The sequence below is a fragment of the Delphinapterus leucas genome, chromosome 20 (genome assembly GCF_059928025.1).
Source record: "Delphinapterus leucas isolate spDelLeu-1000000601 "Yukka" chromosome 20, BTC_Dleu_Yukka2, whole genome shotgun sequence".
NCBI classification, from domain to species: domain Eukaryota; kingdom Metazoa; phylum Chordata; class Mammalia; order Artiodactyla; family Monodontidae; genus Delphinapterus; species Delphinapterus leucas.
Window position 1 is genome coordinate 57,497,023 of NC_143148.1, and position 14,438 is coordinate 57,511,460.

Below are 14,438 nucleotides of genomic sequence, written 5' to 3' on the forward strand. Positions count from 1 at the left end.
CCCCCACAAACAACCGGAAATCCTGTCTTTGAGACACATGGGTCAGGATTGTGGTCACCAACTGAGAATGCTCTGGCCTTGTTGCTCTGTTTAGCTCAGCACAAACTGGTGTTTGCCAGGTGCTGTCAGGAGACTGATGGTCGTGAAGCCGGGGGGAGCCGGCCACCAGTGCCCGGTTTGTTGGTGGTCCTGCTGGATGTGCGTCCGTATCCAAGTTCATCCAAAGCCACATAACTTCTCCCAACCCCAGCTCTTGAGTGATGCTGTTTCCTCCCCCGTGGCAGCTGTTGAAACGGACTGTATGTAACACAGGGCACCCGGAAGTTCACCTCACATGATGTTATGAAATTGAAACCACCGTTTAAACCCAAGTGGGCAGAATGGCTCTTTTGTCCTGCCTTTCCCAAATACATCCTACAGCTGTTCCAGTTAGCCATGAGATGGCTCCAGTCCGGGCCGCAGCCTTGGTTGTAAGACAATAGTGGAGGTGGAGTTAAATCATACTAGAGTGTTAATGACTGATAGCCAGGGTACTTTTTTTCAGAGCAAGTTTTGTTTAGGTTAGAGAGAAAGAGGATTGGAGAAAAGGCCCCAAGGCACTGAGGTCGCCCACCTCTAACATACGGGCCCCTCCCTCCTTTTTCCTGTATGACACTGCAGCATCACTAGATTCCTTTCCTTATGACCCTATTTCCTGAATCCCAAGCTCATCCCCACTTTGGAACCATCAGCCTCAGAGAATCAGAGGCAGCTGGAAGACCACAGCACCCCATTCAGCCCCTCTATTTTTTTTTTTTTTTTTTTTTGCAGTACGCGGGCCTCTCACTGCTGTGGCCTCTCCCGCTGCGGCGCACGGGCTCCGGACGCGCAGGCTCAGCGGCCATGGCCCACGGGCCCAGCCGCTCCGCGGCACGTGGGATCCTCCTGGACCGGGGCACGAACCCGCGTCCCCTGCATCGGCAGGCGGACTACCATCCACTGTGCCACCAGGGAAGCCCAGCCCCTCTAATTTTTTATATGGTAAAATTGGGGCCAAGAGAGAGCATTTGTTTGCCTGAGGCCAACGGTAGTGCTAAGTCTAAAAGTCAGGTCACTGAGCGCCCTGGCTGGATCCTTTTTGGCTGCACCAAGCTGCTTGCCCGGGGATCTCGGGGCATCTTAGTTCCCCGACCAGAGATCGAACCCAGGCCCTCGGCAGTGAAATAGCGGAGTCCTAACCACTGGACCACCAGGGAATTCTCTTAGCTGGATCCTTTATGCAACATCAATGGCTCTCAACCAGGACAATTTTTATACCCCTGTGGGGGGTGGAATTTGGCCATGTCTGGGGACCTTTTCATTGTCATAGCTGGGGTGTGCCCCTGGCATCCCATGGGTGGAGGCCAGGGCTAAACAGCCTGCAATGCACAGGGCAGCCCCCACAAGAAAGAATTATCTGGCCCCAAATGTCAATTGTGCCGCATCCGTGCTTTGAAAACGACCGAAAGAGGAGCTGTTCTCCGGGGAGAATATCTCTTGTTGGGGACATGGCAGGAGTCTCCTCAGTTCAGGCATGACCCATCGGAGGATAAAGAAGGGGCAGCTCAGGGCTTGGGGGACGGCAGAGAGATGGTGGGCAAGGGAGGTGCAGGGGGAAAAGAAGTGGGAGGGCCCACCGGGATTTCTTTGCAAGGTACAGGTAGAGAAGAATAAAAGGGGGGCCGGGGCTCCCCCACTCCAACTCTGTCCTACTGAAAGCTGTGCCCGGCGTGAAGAGAAGCAGGCACGAAGCCACCTCTTATGAACTGCATCGTGTTGGCCAGAGGGCTACACAGACCTGAAGCAGTCAGGCCCAGGGGGTAGACAGGCAGATCTGTGTGTCATCCACCAACGGCTAATTACGTCCCGGCAGTGACTCCTTGCTCGGCAGACGCCAGCAGCAGGCAGTGGGGGAGAACTGTTCACAAATGCCTTTTTCCCTCGCACAGGCTTTCCGCCTGGTCCCTGGATCCCTGGTGGGCAGGCACCGGTGGGGAGAAGAAAGCCTTGTCAGCCTGCCTCCAGTCAGCTGAGCAGGATGGCGGCTGGAGCAGGATCTGAGAGGGCGGGCCACACAGGGGCTGTTGCCGTGTCCACAGAAGGTGCCGCCGCGCCTGACCCGCGCGTTTTCCCTCCCCAACCCCCGGAGACCTTCCTCCGTGCCTTTCGACAGACGCTTGCCAGCTCTGTGCTTGGTGGCTCTGCACGAAGCAAGACGTTGACAACCAGAGCTGTCTGAGATTATGAAAAGACTGAGGCCTGCCAGCATCCCGGGGTGGTGGCGCGGGGGCGAGGACAGGCGGGGGGTCCCCCTGCAGGGAGGAGCTGTGTGGCCCGGCAGTCCCAGACGCAGTCTCTGTCTGATTTCTCTGGCATCCGTGCAGCCCACGGGGAGGCAGCTCTTTGGCGACATCATGGCGTATGTCTTGTAAAACCATTATTGTAAAGAGTTCCCAAATCCTGAGCTGGCCCGGCATCCGGCTCCAGCGGCGGCCTCGACCTGGAGGTCAGGCACGCGGTTCTGTGTGTAGGCAGCAACGTGCGGTGTGCTCGTTTTTGTCTCCTTGCTTGGCTTTTCATTAAAAAGGGGGTTTGGGGCTTCCCTGGTGGCGCAGTGGTTGAGAGTCCGCCTGCCGATGCAGGGGACGCGGGTTCGTGCCCCGGTCCGGGAGGATCCCACATGCCGCGGAGCGGCTGGGCCCATGAGCCATGGCCGCTGAGCCTGCGCGTCTGGAGCCTGTGCTCCGCAACGGGAGAGGCCACAACGGTGAGAGGCCCGCGTACCACCAAAAAAAAAAAAAAAGGGGGGGTTTAAGCCCCTTTGCCAGCTCCTGCTGAAGAGAGTTGAGGGGGCCACCAGAGAGAGCAGTTTAAAATGCAGGGTCTGGGTTGCAATTGGATTTTCCTCTTACTGGCTGTATGACCTTGGGCAAGTCACTTGACTTCTCTGGACCTCAGTTTGCTCACCTGAAAAATGAGGGTAATGAAAGATTTATTTTTATTGTGAGGATGATAGAAGATAATGTATTTAGAGCATCCAGTGCAGTGCTGGTCATTAAGTAAATATCCATAAAGGAGATCTCTTGGTATGTATGTGAAACTAACATTAGCTGCTGTAACAAAGAGCCCCGGATAGCTCAGTGGCTCATCACACTAGAAGTTGCCTTCTATACACACTCCCCAGTGGAAATATATTTCTTAATCGTGTGCCAGTGTAATATATAATTGGTGGGGGCCCATGCAGGGGCCTCTGCTCTCAGCAACAGTTGGGGGCGTGATGGAGGTGCTGTGTCTTCTGTACACGGGTTCAGGGTCATCCTGGGAGCAGACGTCTGGTGGGCCGACCCAGAAGGGGGACATGGAGGTGGCAAGTGATTACTTCCACTGCGTTCTCTTGGCCAGAATGTGGTCATCTGGCCCCACATATCTGCGTGGGAGGCTGAGAAATGTAGTCTGGGTATGAGCCGAAGAGAGAAGGGAAACAGGTTTGGTGAAAAGCCGGCCACCAGGCTTCTTGTTTGTTGTTGTTACCCTGGGCCTCATGGGGCTGGCTGAGATGCTCAAGGCCAGCAGAGCCCTCAGTTTATAGGTTGATTGGGCGAGGCTGGCTGGCTGGCTCTTCCCCAGGCAAATTACCATACTCGATGATCTCCTGTAGCCCAGGCCGCTGCCCAAACCCCAGCCAACAAACGTGTGTCACCGGTGGGGGAGACAAGAGGGCAGGCAGGTCATCGGAAAGGAGGGTTGACATCAGCTTCACGGAGTGCAGGTGCCCTGAGTGCACACCTGCCCATGGGCCCGGCACACGTCATCTTCCTTCCCAGCCCTTGCTACAGGCCTGAAGGAGAGATTGACCCAGCTGGCCCAAGGCCCATGGCATCCCGCCTTGGACAAGGCCCAGGGCCTCCCTGGGTTGGCAGGACAGAGGGCATTCCATTTTCACAGAAGTGACAGGATGTATGAGTTTCCTGTGGCTGCTGTAACAAAGTACCCCAAACTGGGTGGCTTGAAACATCAGAAATTTATTCTCTCCCAGTTCTGGAGGCCAGAAATCTGAAGTCAAGGAGTCAGCAGGGCCACCATCCTCCCTATAGCGGCTGTAGGGGAGGGTCCTTCCCGTCTCTTCCAGCTCCTGGGGGCTCCAAGTGTCCTTGGCTTATGGCTGCTTCCCTCCAACCTCTGCCTCCGTCTTTACACGGCATTTTCCCTTGTGTCTTCTCTTCTGTCTGCTTCTCTTTTTATAAGGTTACTTGCCATTGGTTTTAGGGCGCACCCTGATGACTCAGGATGATCTCAACTCGAGATCCTTAATTACACCTGCACAGACTCCTTTTCTTTCTTTTTTTTTTAAAAAATATTTATTTATTTATTTGGTTGCACCGGGTCCTAGTTGCAGCTCGCGAGCTCCTTAGTTGTGGCACGTGGGCTCCTTAGTTGTGGCATGCACGTGGGATCTAGTTCCCTGACCAGGGATCGAACCCGGGCCCCCTGCATTGGGAGTGTGGAGTCTCAACCACTGTGCCACCAGGGAAGCCCCTAGACTCCTTTTCCAGTTAAGGTCCAATTCATGGTTCCAGGTGGACATATATTTTGGCGGGCCACCATTAGCCCGTCATACCAGGACAGGTGGACAAGGCCGTGGGAAGCCTGGGAGCACTCCCTGGGTGGGGAGCCTGGAGCCACTGGCAGAGGAAAGCAGAAGTAAACACACCAGGCCAAGATGGAAACAAAACCTGGGTTTGCAGACATCACCTTGACGGGGCAGAAGTTCTCCCTTTCTCTTTGAAGCTCAGACTTGCTTATCTTGAGACAGAACTTTCACTCATGTCCAGTCACCTAAGGACCAGAGCTGGACGGAGGGAGAAAGCGGGCGTGTCTACTCCCTGGGTGCCCTTGGGTGAGTGGCTTCACCTCTTGGGGCCTCTGCGTCCTCGTGTGCAGATCGGGGTGATGGTCATTGTAGGTCTGCCCCGTGGGGTGGGGGCAGGTTCCAGATAAGATAAAGCCCTTAGCAAAGCAAGTAGCATGGCTGTCCTGAGGCCCTGCCCGTGGTAACTGCTATTATTGCTATTATCACTATTATCCCAAACACAGTAATTTACAGCTCTATTTATGGAGTCCTTATTCTGTGCCAGGCACCAGAGTGGTTACACACCCGCATCTTCCTGGAATGCAGGGCTGATTTCATCCCATTTTCCAGGTGAGGCAACTGAGGCTCAAATGGTGATGTCACTGCCTGGGGGCACACGGTGGGTGGGGGGCCCAGCCAGAATTTGAACTCTGGTATGTCTGACTCCAAGCTGATGGTTATGAACATGGACTCTGGAACCAGCTCAGCTTCAAATCCCGGCTCTGCCCTTTCCTGGCTGTGTGTCCTTGGGCAAGATGCTTGGCCTCTCTGGGCCTCATCTAGAAAATGGAACTCCTAAGGGTGACCTTGAACACAGTTGTCATGAGGATCTAATGAGCTCTCTGTGAAGAGCGCTCAGAACAGCAGCTGGCATGATTATCCCAGGGAGGGAAATGGAGGGGGCAGACCTAAAGGGGCATTTCAGCTTAGTCACGTGGGCTCCCAGCCTCCCCTCGCCTTCTTTCCCTGGAATCCTTGGGGAGCAGTGCCCCCTCCAGAAGGTGAGGTCACAGCCTGGCCTGGGCAGCCACCAGAGTGCCAGTGGGCACACAGAGGCACTGGGCTCTCCCGCTCAGAGCCGGGCACTACACCGCTGCACATCCAGACCCAGTCTGCGGCCTCAGTGTTTGCAGCACGTGCTGGGAGGCTATTTTTACTGCATTCAGCTGACGCTCTTGGCCGGCTAGGCTGTCTCTGTGCTGTGGCAACGGCAGGCCCGCTAGAGGGAGTCTGGGGCCCCTCCATTTTGAAGGTGCAGCTGGGGAGAAGGGGAAGGAGGGCCTCCCCCCCGCATCTTGGCTGGGGGGGGGTGGTGTCTGGTGAGCTCCACGCGGCTTCCAAGAAGCAGCCAGCCCCCAGCTTGTTTCCCCATTGAGAGATGAAGCGCTTTTCTTTCCTTTTCTTTCCGCTGGGCCCAGGACATGCCCAGAGCTTCCCTCTCACCCTGGGTTGGCTGGCAGCGTGGGCAGGGGTCTCTCAGGGAGGTGGGGATGAGTTTGCCCTTCAGTGGCCCCAACTGTAAAAAGGGACACTGGAGGCTCAGCCCGCACCGATTGCTGCCTTCTTTCTATAAATGCCCGACTCCTCCCCAGAGGTGTGAGCTGGGAGAGCAGGAGGGTATTGCCGTGACCAGGCTCTGGGAGAGAAACGGGGATGGAGAGAGGTAACCCGACCTTGCAGATAATCCCGCTGAACTGAAATCCCCAGAAGAGTGCTGTCCTTCTCACCTTGGGCACCTGGTCCACGTGTGGCCCAGACTGGCTGCCCCTCCGCCTCTAGCCAGGCCATAGGCACCGTCCGAGGAGGGGTGAGTCCCCTGGAAATGAATGGCCTTAGTGATGGGTTCCAAAAATGACAGCCAAGCCACAAGGGCCGGTGGGAAAGGAAAAATCCTTCCAGCTCCCCGTTCAGCCACGTTATGGCAAACAACCGAGCCTTTCAGTGGAGAGGCAGCCCGTTAAGCAGGCTGCTTGGCATGGCGGGGGTGCTTTATATTTCATATTTTCCTCCGTTATAAACGTCCCTGTCACCAGGAAATGTCAATAACCTACTCTGAGCCACCCAGACGCAGGGCCAAAGGAGACTTAGGGTATCGCTAGAATCTCACAGCTCACCTCCTGCCCCAGGGAGTGGCTAAAAGCAATTAGGGCTTGGCCTGAGCATTTTGAGATAATTTGATGCAGGCATTCAACTACTTATTGGGGGGGGAGATGTTTGCCTTTTGACCGGGAAGCAAAGATAAGCGGGCGCTGGCCTGCCAGTGTGGGGTCTCCTATTCCCTCTCTCCCTTTTTTTAAAAAATTAATTCATCTTATCTATTTTTGGCTGCGTTGGGTCTTCGTTGTTGCGCGTGGGCTCTCTCTAGTTGCCGTGAGCGTAGGGCTTCTCATCGCCGTGGCTCCTCTTGTTGTGGAGCACGGGCTTTAGGTGCGGGGGCTTCAGTAGTTGTGGCTAGCGGGCTTAGTTGCTTCGTGGCATGCGGGGATCTTCCCGGACCAGGGCTTGAACTCGTGTGCGCTGCACTGGCAGGCGGATTCTTAGCCACTGCGCCACCCGGGAAGTCCTGTTCTCTCTGCCCCCTCCCCCTCTTCTGCTCACCCACCACCAGCCAGCCAGGCCCGGGAGCTCTCCAGGGCTTCACCGTGCCTCTCCTCCCACAGTTTCAGTCTCCCCTGGAGTGGCTGTCTCCAGGGGGCCTTGTATAGAAGCCAAGCCATTAGAACTCAAGACTAAAGACCCCTTCTGCCATCCCCAGTCTGGGAGCATTCTCCACAGGTGGCTCCCAGCAGGCAAGCTTCTTTCTGGCATCATCTTCTCTACTATAGCAGGGGAAGGGGGGCACCCAGCAGATTGGGGGAGCATCCCTCCCTCTGTACCCTGCCTGTGATTGGCCCATAATTACAGGTTTATTGCCTGTACAGCTATTGTGTAATGACATGTTTGCAAATTAATTTTTATGGCTTCTGCCATTAGCATATACAGTAGAGGAAGGTTTAGTATTAATTACTACTGTTGTTCGTGTAATCCCGGAGAATTAAAAACCAATAAAAGAATGACAACAGAAACTGGTAGTTTAGGATCTTTGAAAAATAGTTCTCTCTTCCCCCAAGTAGAATCAGAGATTTTCCGAGCTTATGAGGAGTCAGGGGGGTGGGCAGCAGCTCGCCCGGGCTGTCCGTTGTGCGCCTTGGTGCCCCGCCCCCCCCCCCCGACTCCCAGAAGGCCGCAGATTATCAAACATGTGGGCGGGAGGCGAAGGCGGGCTGGGAAACGGACGCCGGTCCGGGGTCGGGCGGGCAGGTGCTGGACCCCGACCCCGCCGTGCCAGGCCGTTGTCTCCCTCGCAGGGCCGCAGGCGGCGGCGGGCGCAGGAGGAGGCGCGAGGAGTGCTGAGCGCGCCGCCACGCAGCCCCGGAAACAAAGGGCCGCCGCCGCCGAGGGCCGGGCGTGACCTCCGGGGTCAGCGCGGGGCGGAGCGGCCAGATGCTGGCGGCGGGCGCCGGCGGCCCCGAGCGGCCCGTTTCCTCCGGGTCAGCAGCCCCAGCGCCCTCCCGGGTGCCCGCGCGCGCTCGGCCGCCCGCGGGGAGGGGGCGCCGCGGGGGCTGGGGGATTCAAAGATGCTCCTCGCACCCCCGGCGGCCCAGCGGGCGGAGAAGGCAGCCGCCTGCGCGCTGCACCCACCCAGACGTTGGTGGCGGCGGGGAGGAGCGCCACCCCTCCCTAGGCTCCGAGCGCTCCGCCCAGCCCATTTAAGATATTCTTGCAGGGTGGGCGTGGGGGGGGGTGAGTGGCAGAGAGGGTCGGAAGGCACGCGGAGTCCGCCCACCTCCTCCAGTTTGCCCTCGGGAGTTGTCCTCTAGAGTATCATATTCCAGGAGTGCAATTGTCACCCGAAGCCGCCGCGTTTAGTAGGGACCCCCGGGGCTGCCTCTGGGGACCCCTGATTTACGCAGCGGCTGGAAAGCGTTGGCGGGAACCCAAGCCTGTCGTGGCCGCGGTGACCTGCGGTGCGTACCTGCAGGCTCAGGTCTGTTCCACAGACCAAGGTGATTGTATCTGGGGTCAAAAGGTGACCCCTTAGTGTTACCAAGTCGCGATTCCGGTTGGTCGTGCCACTGAGGGACCGGCCCTTCATAAGGTAAAAGGGCTTGAAAAGAAATTGTCACATCAAGAGGCAGCTTTGCAGCGTGCGTTGAAGTGTGTGTGCGGGCGTGGGTAAATGGGTCCTGTCTCTTTAAAATCGCTGGGCTGGGCTGGACAACGAGCGCACAGGATGTGGTTTGGCGGCAGGGTTTTTCCCCCTTCGATTTGGGGAATTATCACATGGGGCCTTCGTGAGCTGGTGTGAAAGGGAGGCGGGTGGGGAGGAGGGATACAGGCTCCACACTCGCTCACACATACCCTGTGCAGTTGGTCGTTTTCTTAAACCAAATTAGCCAGGGCTGTCGTTACTATGGTGCAGCCGGGGCTTGCAGAATCCCAGTAATAGCATTTATTAGGTCTGTTTGCCTGGAAGCATGCCTTCCCGGATCTGATCTTGCGCAGCTCGCGGAGAGTGTGCGAGGTGCTAGCAAGCATTTGTTTACATTTGCGACAGGGATTGTTGAGGGTTGGGGGGTGAGAGGAAAAGGAGAGAAGGAAGCCGCTGGCCTTAGGAGCTCACCCTGGGCCGGGCCGCTGTGTTTCTGCAGCCCCGTGTGGGTTTCACAAAAGGCGGGCCAGAGCTCCCGGAGCACGACTTGGGGACCCTTCTCCCAGGCCCCGGCGGCGGGTGAACTCCCAGCTCCCGCAGCTGTCAGACGTGGGTGGGGAGGGAGGGAGGAGGGGCGGGCGGGCGGGCGGCCAGAGCGCGGAGTTGGGCAGCCGGAGGGGGGGACCGGCGGCGCCCGCAGCCGCCCACAGTTTGCAAACGGCCCCCGCTTCGGGGCAGAGGGGAACACCCCGCCGCCAGCAGCATCACTCTCCCCGCGTTGGCAGAGGGGAACCCAGCTCTCTGCGCCCCGATCCCGGTCCGCGTGGATATGCTGCCCGGCGCGGCAGCCGCGCGGGGGGAAGCTCGCAAGTGAAACTATTATTATCGCCCTGCGAAGCATGGAGCTCTTGGAAGATGCCGCGTAGAGACGGAAGGAGCCGCCGCCGCCTGCAGCCGCCAGCCGCTGCGCCCCTACCCTTTCGCTTTCATTAGGGGAGACAAATTTGCTGTCAGGCAGCCAGCTTTCCAATTTACCGATAATGATTCTTGCATGAAAATTGATCGAGGGGCTCTCCACCGCCGTGCGCTGTCGCCTGCCCGTTCTCCTGCTCCTTCTGCCCGGGCGCCTGAGCCCCCGCGAGTTCTTTCTCCTCCTTCCCCCACCCCTGCTCTCTGAGTCAGTGGTGGGACGCCGGGCCAGGGAGATAACCAAAAAAAAAAAAAAAAAAGGGGGGGGGTGTTGGTGGCGAGAGGGGGAGGGGAGCCGGCCTGCTTTCTCCTGCCCGGGACTTGTTTGCAATCGCTGCCTCTTATTTACGAGAAGAAATCTCCCCCTCGGTACTTCTTGGCTGTTTGGGTATTAATTTTCTCCTCTCTTCTCCCCGCTCGCCCCCTCCTCTTCTCCCCCCCCCGCCCCTCCTCACCCAGTAGCTAAGGGGAAACGAAAACAAAGCCGATTTCTCCTTGGCAACAAGAGATACCCCCTCCTGCCGACCCCCCTTCCCTCTTCCTTCTGGTTCTGAACGTGAAACCCTGTTGGAAACAGGTCTCTTGACCCTCGCCCTTGACATTCAAATGGCTGAATGGAGGAGAGATTGCTACTCGCACGTCTTGGGGGCTGCTTTTTTCTCTATCTTTTTTTCTTTCATATGAGTAATCCCTGAAGATCTTAACCCCCCAATTTCCTCACCCTCACCTCCCCCCTTTATTTTTCTCGCGCTCTTCTCCGCTCTCCCGCCTGCTTCCCTCCGCCGTGCGCCCCCCTCCTTTTTTTATTTGCATCTCAAGTCCAAAAGGCAGAAAATACACACGCGGCGAAGACACCGGGCAGCCGTGGAGGCTCCGGCCCGTCCTTGGTCGTCAATTACCTCATTGTGGATCTGCCAGGGCCAAGGTGGCCGAAACTGCCCGGGCGCTGGCCGGAGAGAGAGCCTTTTGATCATTTTAGGGAGGAAAAAAAAAAAAAAAAAAGACTGATTTTTTTTTTTTTTTTCCGTCGCTGTCCGGATCGCTCTTCTGCCTTTATTTTATTGTTTTGGGCATTTTTGAGCGCCGTGGCTCGGACGGCGCTTTTTGTCTCCTCGCTGGGTTTTAATATATTTTTTTCCTTCTTCATCCCTCTCTGGCCACTATGGAATTCTAATCTGAATCATGTTTGGATTGAAGCCGCCTCTGTATTACTTACCAGGTAAGCGAGCTCTGTGCGCCTCCCTGGGTCCCGCGCGGCGCCGGCGCGCCCCGGATCCCCAACCTAACTTACCCCTCCAGACCCCTCCCCCCACCCCGGCCTGGGTCGGGGCGGTGGGTCCGCCGAGCCCCCAGCAGACCGGCGGGCGCGCGCGGCCTCGGCCGCTCCCGCTGCGGTCCAGCCGGCGGTGTGTGCGCTACGTGCGGCGGGGAGCGCCCACCCGGCCCGCCGCCCCCGCTGCGCCGCCGCCGGGGGTTGCGCGTCTCGCTCCTTTTGTCTGCCTGCCCGGAGCCGGCTCCGGGGCGGCGGCGCAGCGAGCGGCCGGGGCAGTCGAGCCTTCCAAGGTGAATTAAGCACCGGGTGTGAAGTTACTTTCCCGCAGGCCGCCCTGATCGGGTAGCATGCGCCCCCCCGCCCCCAGTCCCCGGGATTATTTTCCTCTCCCTCCAGCCAGCCCCTTGCGCGGTCTCCGCGCGAGCGTGGCGCGCACGCCCCCCGCCCCCCTTCCTGCCTGGGATTCCCTGGAAGGTTTTGTGCCTGCGGAGGTCGGAGGAGGGGGCCGGGGGAAGCTCTGGAGGGTGGTTGGCGTGGCTTCCTGTTTCCCTAACCTTCCTGCGCGCTGACAGCAGCCTGCCCTGTAACTTTCTGTTTCGGGGCAAGTCGCGCTTGCAGCCCAAAGGGGAGGGGGGTGACAGCGGGAGGTTTGGGAGGCCCCTCTTGTGTTGACCTTATTTGCACTTTGAAACCTTAAAAATAATTACGTGTAGGCTAAAGGGAAGCAGGCGAACCAGGATTCCTGGTGAGGGAGGTGGGAGCCTTGGTGATCCCTGGGGCCCTCCTGGCTGGCGCGCTGTCACCGCCTTCCAGAGCCCCCTCGGGTCAGGAGTAACTCAGCAGGCCTAACCCCCGGTGGGCCACGTGACCCGCAGGTCAGGAAGGCTGGTGTGACCGCTTGATCTAGGAATGAGCTGTTTTTATTTCCCTTTCCTTCCTTTCAGAGTTTTATCTTCCCTGGGCGTTGACACACAGTTCCTATGGAAGTTGGGGCGTCCATTGACTGGGGGGTTTGGGGGGACGTTGGGGCGCTTTAGAGAGGAGAGGGGAAGTTTCTGGGCTTATGTTGGGGCTTTTAAAATTCTGCATAGGAGGCCGCCAGAGGAGGTTTAATGTTTGGCTGGCAAAAGGTGCACGTGGCCGGGTGTTGGGTTTTGAGTTTTTCCCTCTGTGTTCAGAAGCCCCTGTCATTTTGTCTGAGCCTCCCACAGCTGTCCTGGATCCCCTGGGGAGGAGCATGGGGGAGGGAATGGGCCCGGGGAGGACCCAGCTCTGCTAGATCTGACCCTCACTGACCCTGAAACCAGGGCAAACGTTTTCACCAAGTTGATAGCATAGAGGGAGGCTAGAAGGGGAGAAAAGTGGAAAGGACTTCTCCATTCTGTGGGAAATCTGTCCATTTGCTCTCGTTGAGTTTCTTTGTGGCTGTTTTGGGTCCCCAGCCCTTCCCAGGAACTGACAAATTCTATGTCTCTTGCTTGGTGTCTCCACCACTTTCACAGGAAGAGTATTTCTCAGGGTCGGCGCTTGATCTCTTTATCTTGTATCTCTGTATTCTTGATCTCTTTTTCCTTCACTGCCCGAAATGCAAAGCTGGCACGTCTCTTCCCTCTGCACTGCATACACTGGGCGGGTCCGTTCCACATTAAAGCCGGAATCCCCAATTGACAAAAGGGTGCAGGGCCAAGTGCTCAGGCTGAGAGCCGGCTCCCCCCATAGGTAGACCCTGGGTGGCTGAGAGCTGGTGCCAGGGCCCTTTAAACCCAAGCTCTGGCCCAGCGTTCCTGCTCTGGCTGGCGGCTCCTGGTGGCCTCTCCACCCCCGCTTTGTACCTGCAGCGCCGCCCTCAGAGCTGCACCTTGTCTTATAGACACTCACTACATGATTGTGGCAAGAACGGATCTTAAGTACGGAGCGCTTAAAAGCACAGGTGTTTGTAATCTCCACCCCACTTTACCTGCCACTGGGTGACTGCTGGTGCACATTTATTCATCAGGTAACCGATTGTCTTTTTACACTGGGAGCCTCCCAGAGAAAAGGAGGCAGTGTCAGTTTAGGAAATGCAGAGCAATTAAGGAAAATCAGTCCTGGCTGATGTGAAGAAGCCCTGATCCGCAGAGGTGAGGGCTGCTGGTCGGGACCCTGGGGAGGTCAGTGCGCACGTCCTCTGGGTCTGTGGAGGCAGATTTGTCCTCCACTAGAGTTTTCTTTTTTTCAATTGCCCAACTAGGGTTTGTATTTTATAATTTTGCTATAATAGTGTAGAAAGAAGAGCCGTGGTCCAGTGGCTTTGCTTCCCTGGGCTTCAGTCAACTCATGTTAGAGTAGAAGGTGGAATTGTAAAAGGAATGACCCGGTTCTGTGATCACCCTCAGGCTCCCTTGCAAGTGCCTTCTGGGAATCGGTCCTGTAAACCCCATTCCCACCCCTGAGCTAAGTGCTGGTGTCTGCCCATTTCACGGAGGAGGAAAGTGAGGCCCAGGGGAGCTAGCAGTTTGCCCAGCTGGGAAGTGGTAGAGCTGGGACGTGAAGCTGCCCACTGCCCACCACACTGGCCCAGGACGGAGGGGCCTGGATGTGGCCAGCCCGGCATGCTGTGACTCCGTCGCCTTAGAGGCCTGACACGTAGGTGCTCTTCAGTTTCTGGGACCCCGTTGTGTCCCCACAGCCGGATCCTGTCACAGTGTCTGTAAGTGCAGAGAGCCAGGGCCCAGAACCTGCCCGTCCAGCCGTTCCCGGGCGGGGGCAGGGGCGGGGGGGGGCAGTTCATTCACAGTCAGGCTGGCATCAGGCACCACTCCTCCTGTGTGACGGGACTGAGGCCAGGCAGTGGAGGTTTGAAGTCCTGCTCTGCCTCTCCGGAGCCGTGACCTGGGGCAGGTGGCTTGAGCTCTCTGGGCCTCAGTTTTCCCATTTGTGAAATAGGATCCATAATAGGGTCTACCTCAGCATGAGCGTAAGGCAGGTGCTGGCCCTCTGCGGCCCGCTGCTTGACTAGGTGAATAAAGTTTTCTTGGCACGTGGCCACGCCCGTTCCTATATGTGTTATCTGTGGCAGCTTTCGAGCTAGAGCTCCAACAAGTCGGTGTGACAAGGACGGCCAAGCCTAAGATTCATTATCTGGCCCTTTACAGGGAGGTGTGCTGACATCTGGTGTAAGGGATTAAACGAGTGAATCCTTGCAGGGTACTGAGGACCGTGCCTGGGATGACGTTAACACTTAGCAAGGGACAGCTATAGTAATCGTAATAATTACTATTAAGGTGGAATTATTTGCAGAAGATCACAGGGCTTCTTAGCAGTTGAGCTGGACTTGAACTCAGGTCTTTGGACCAGGCCCCTCGCGCCCCATGACA

The 14,438-nt window shown here is 57.3% G+C and overlaps 1 protein-coding gene across 5 annotated transcripts in view; it reads left to right on the forward strand.

Annotated features, from left to right (window-relative positions):
• Window positions 1-14,438, forward strand: part of GSE1 (Gse1 coiled-coil protein) — a 414,574-nt gene that overhangs the window by 298,057 nt on the left and 102,079 nt on the right. The window contains exon 1 of one of the 5 annotated variants that reach the window (XM_022582999.3): window positions 10,283-11,028. The exons of 3 other annotated variants lie outside the window; for them this stretch is intronic. In XM_022582999.3, coding sequence (XP_022438707.2) covers window positions 10,992-11,028 — 37 coding nt within the window. In that variant the 5' untranslated portion in view covers window positions 10,283-10,991. Of the gene's footprint in view, window positions 1-10,282; window positions 11,029-14,438 lie in introns of those variants that run through there. One more of the 5 variants, XM_022583003.3, reaches the window with a different exon arrangement.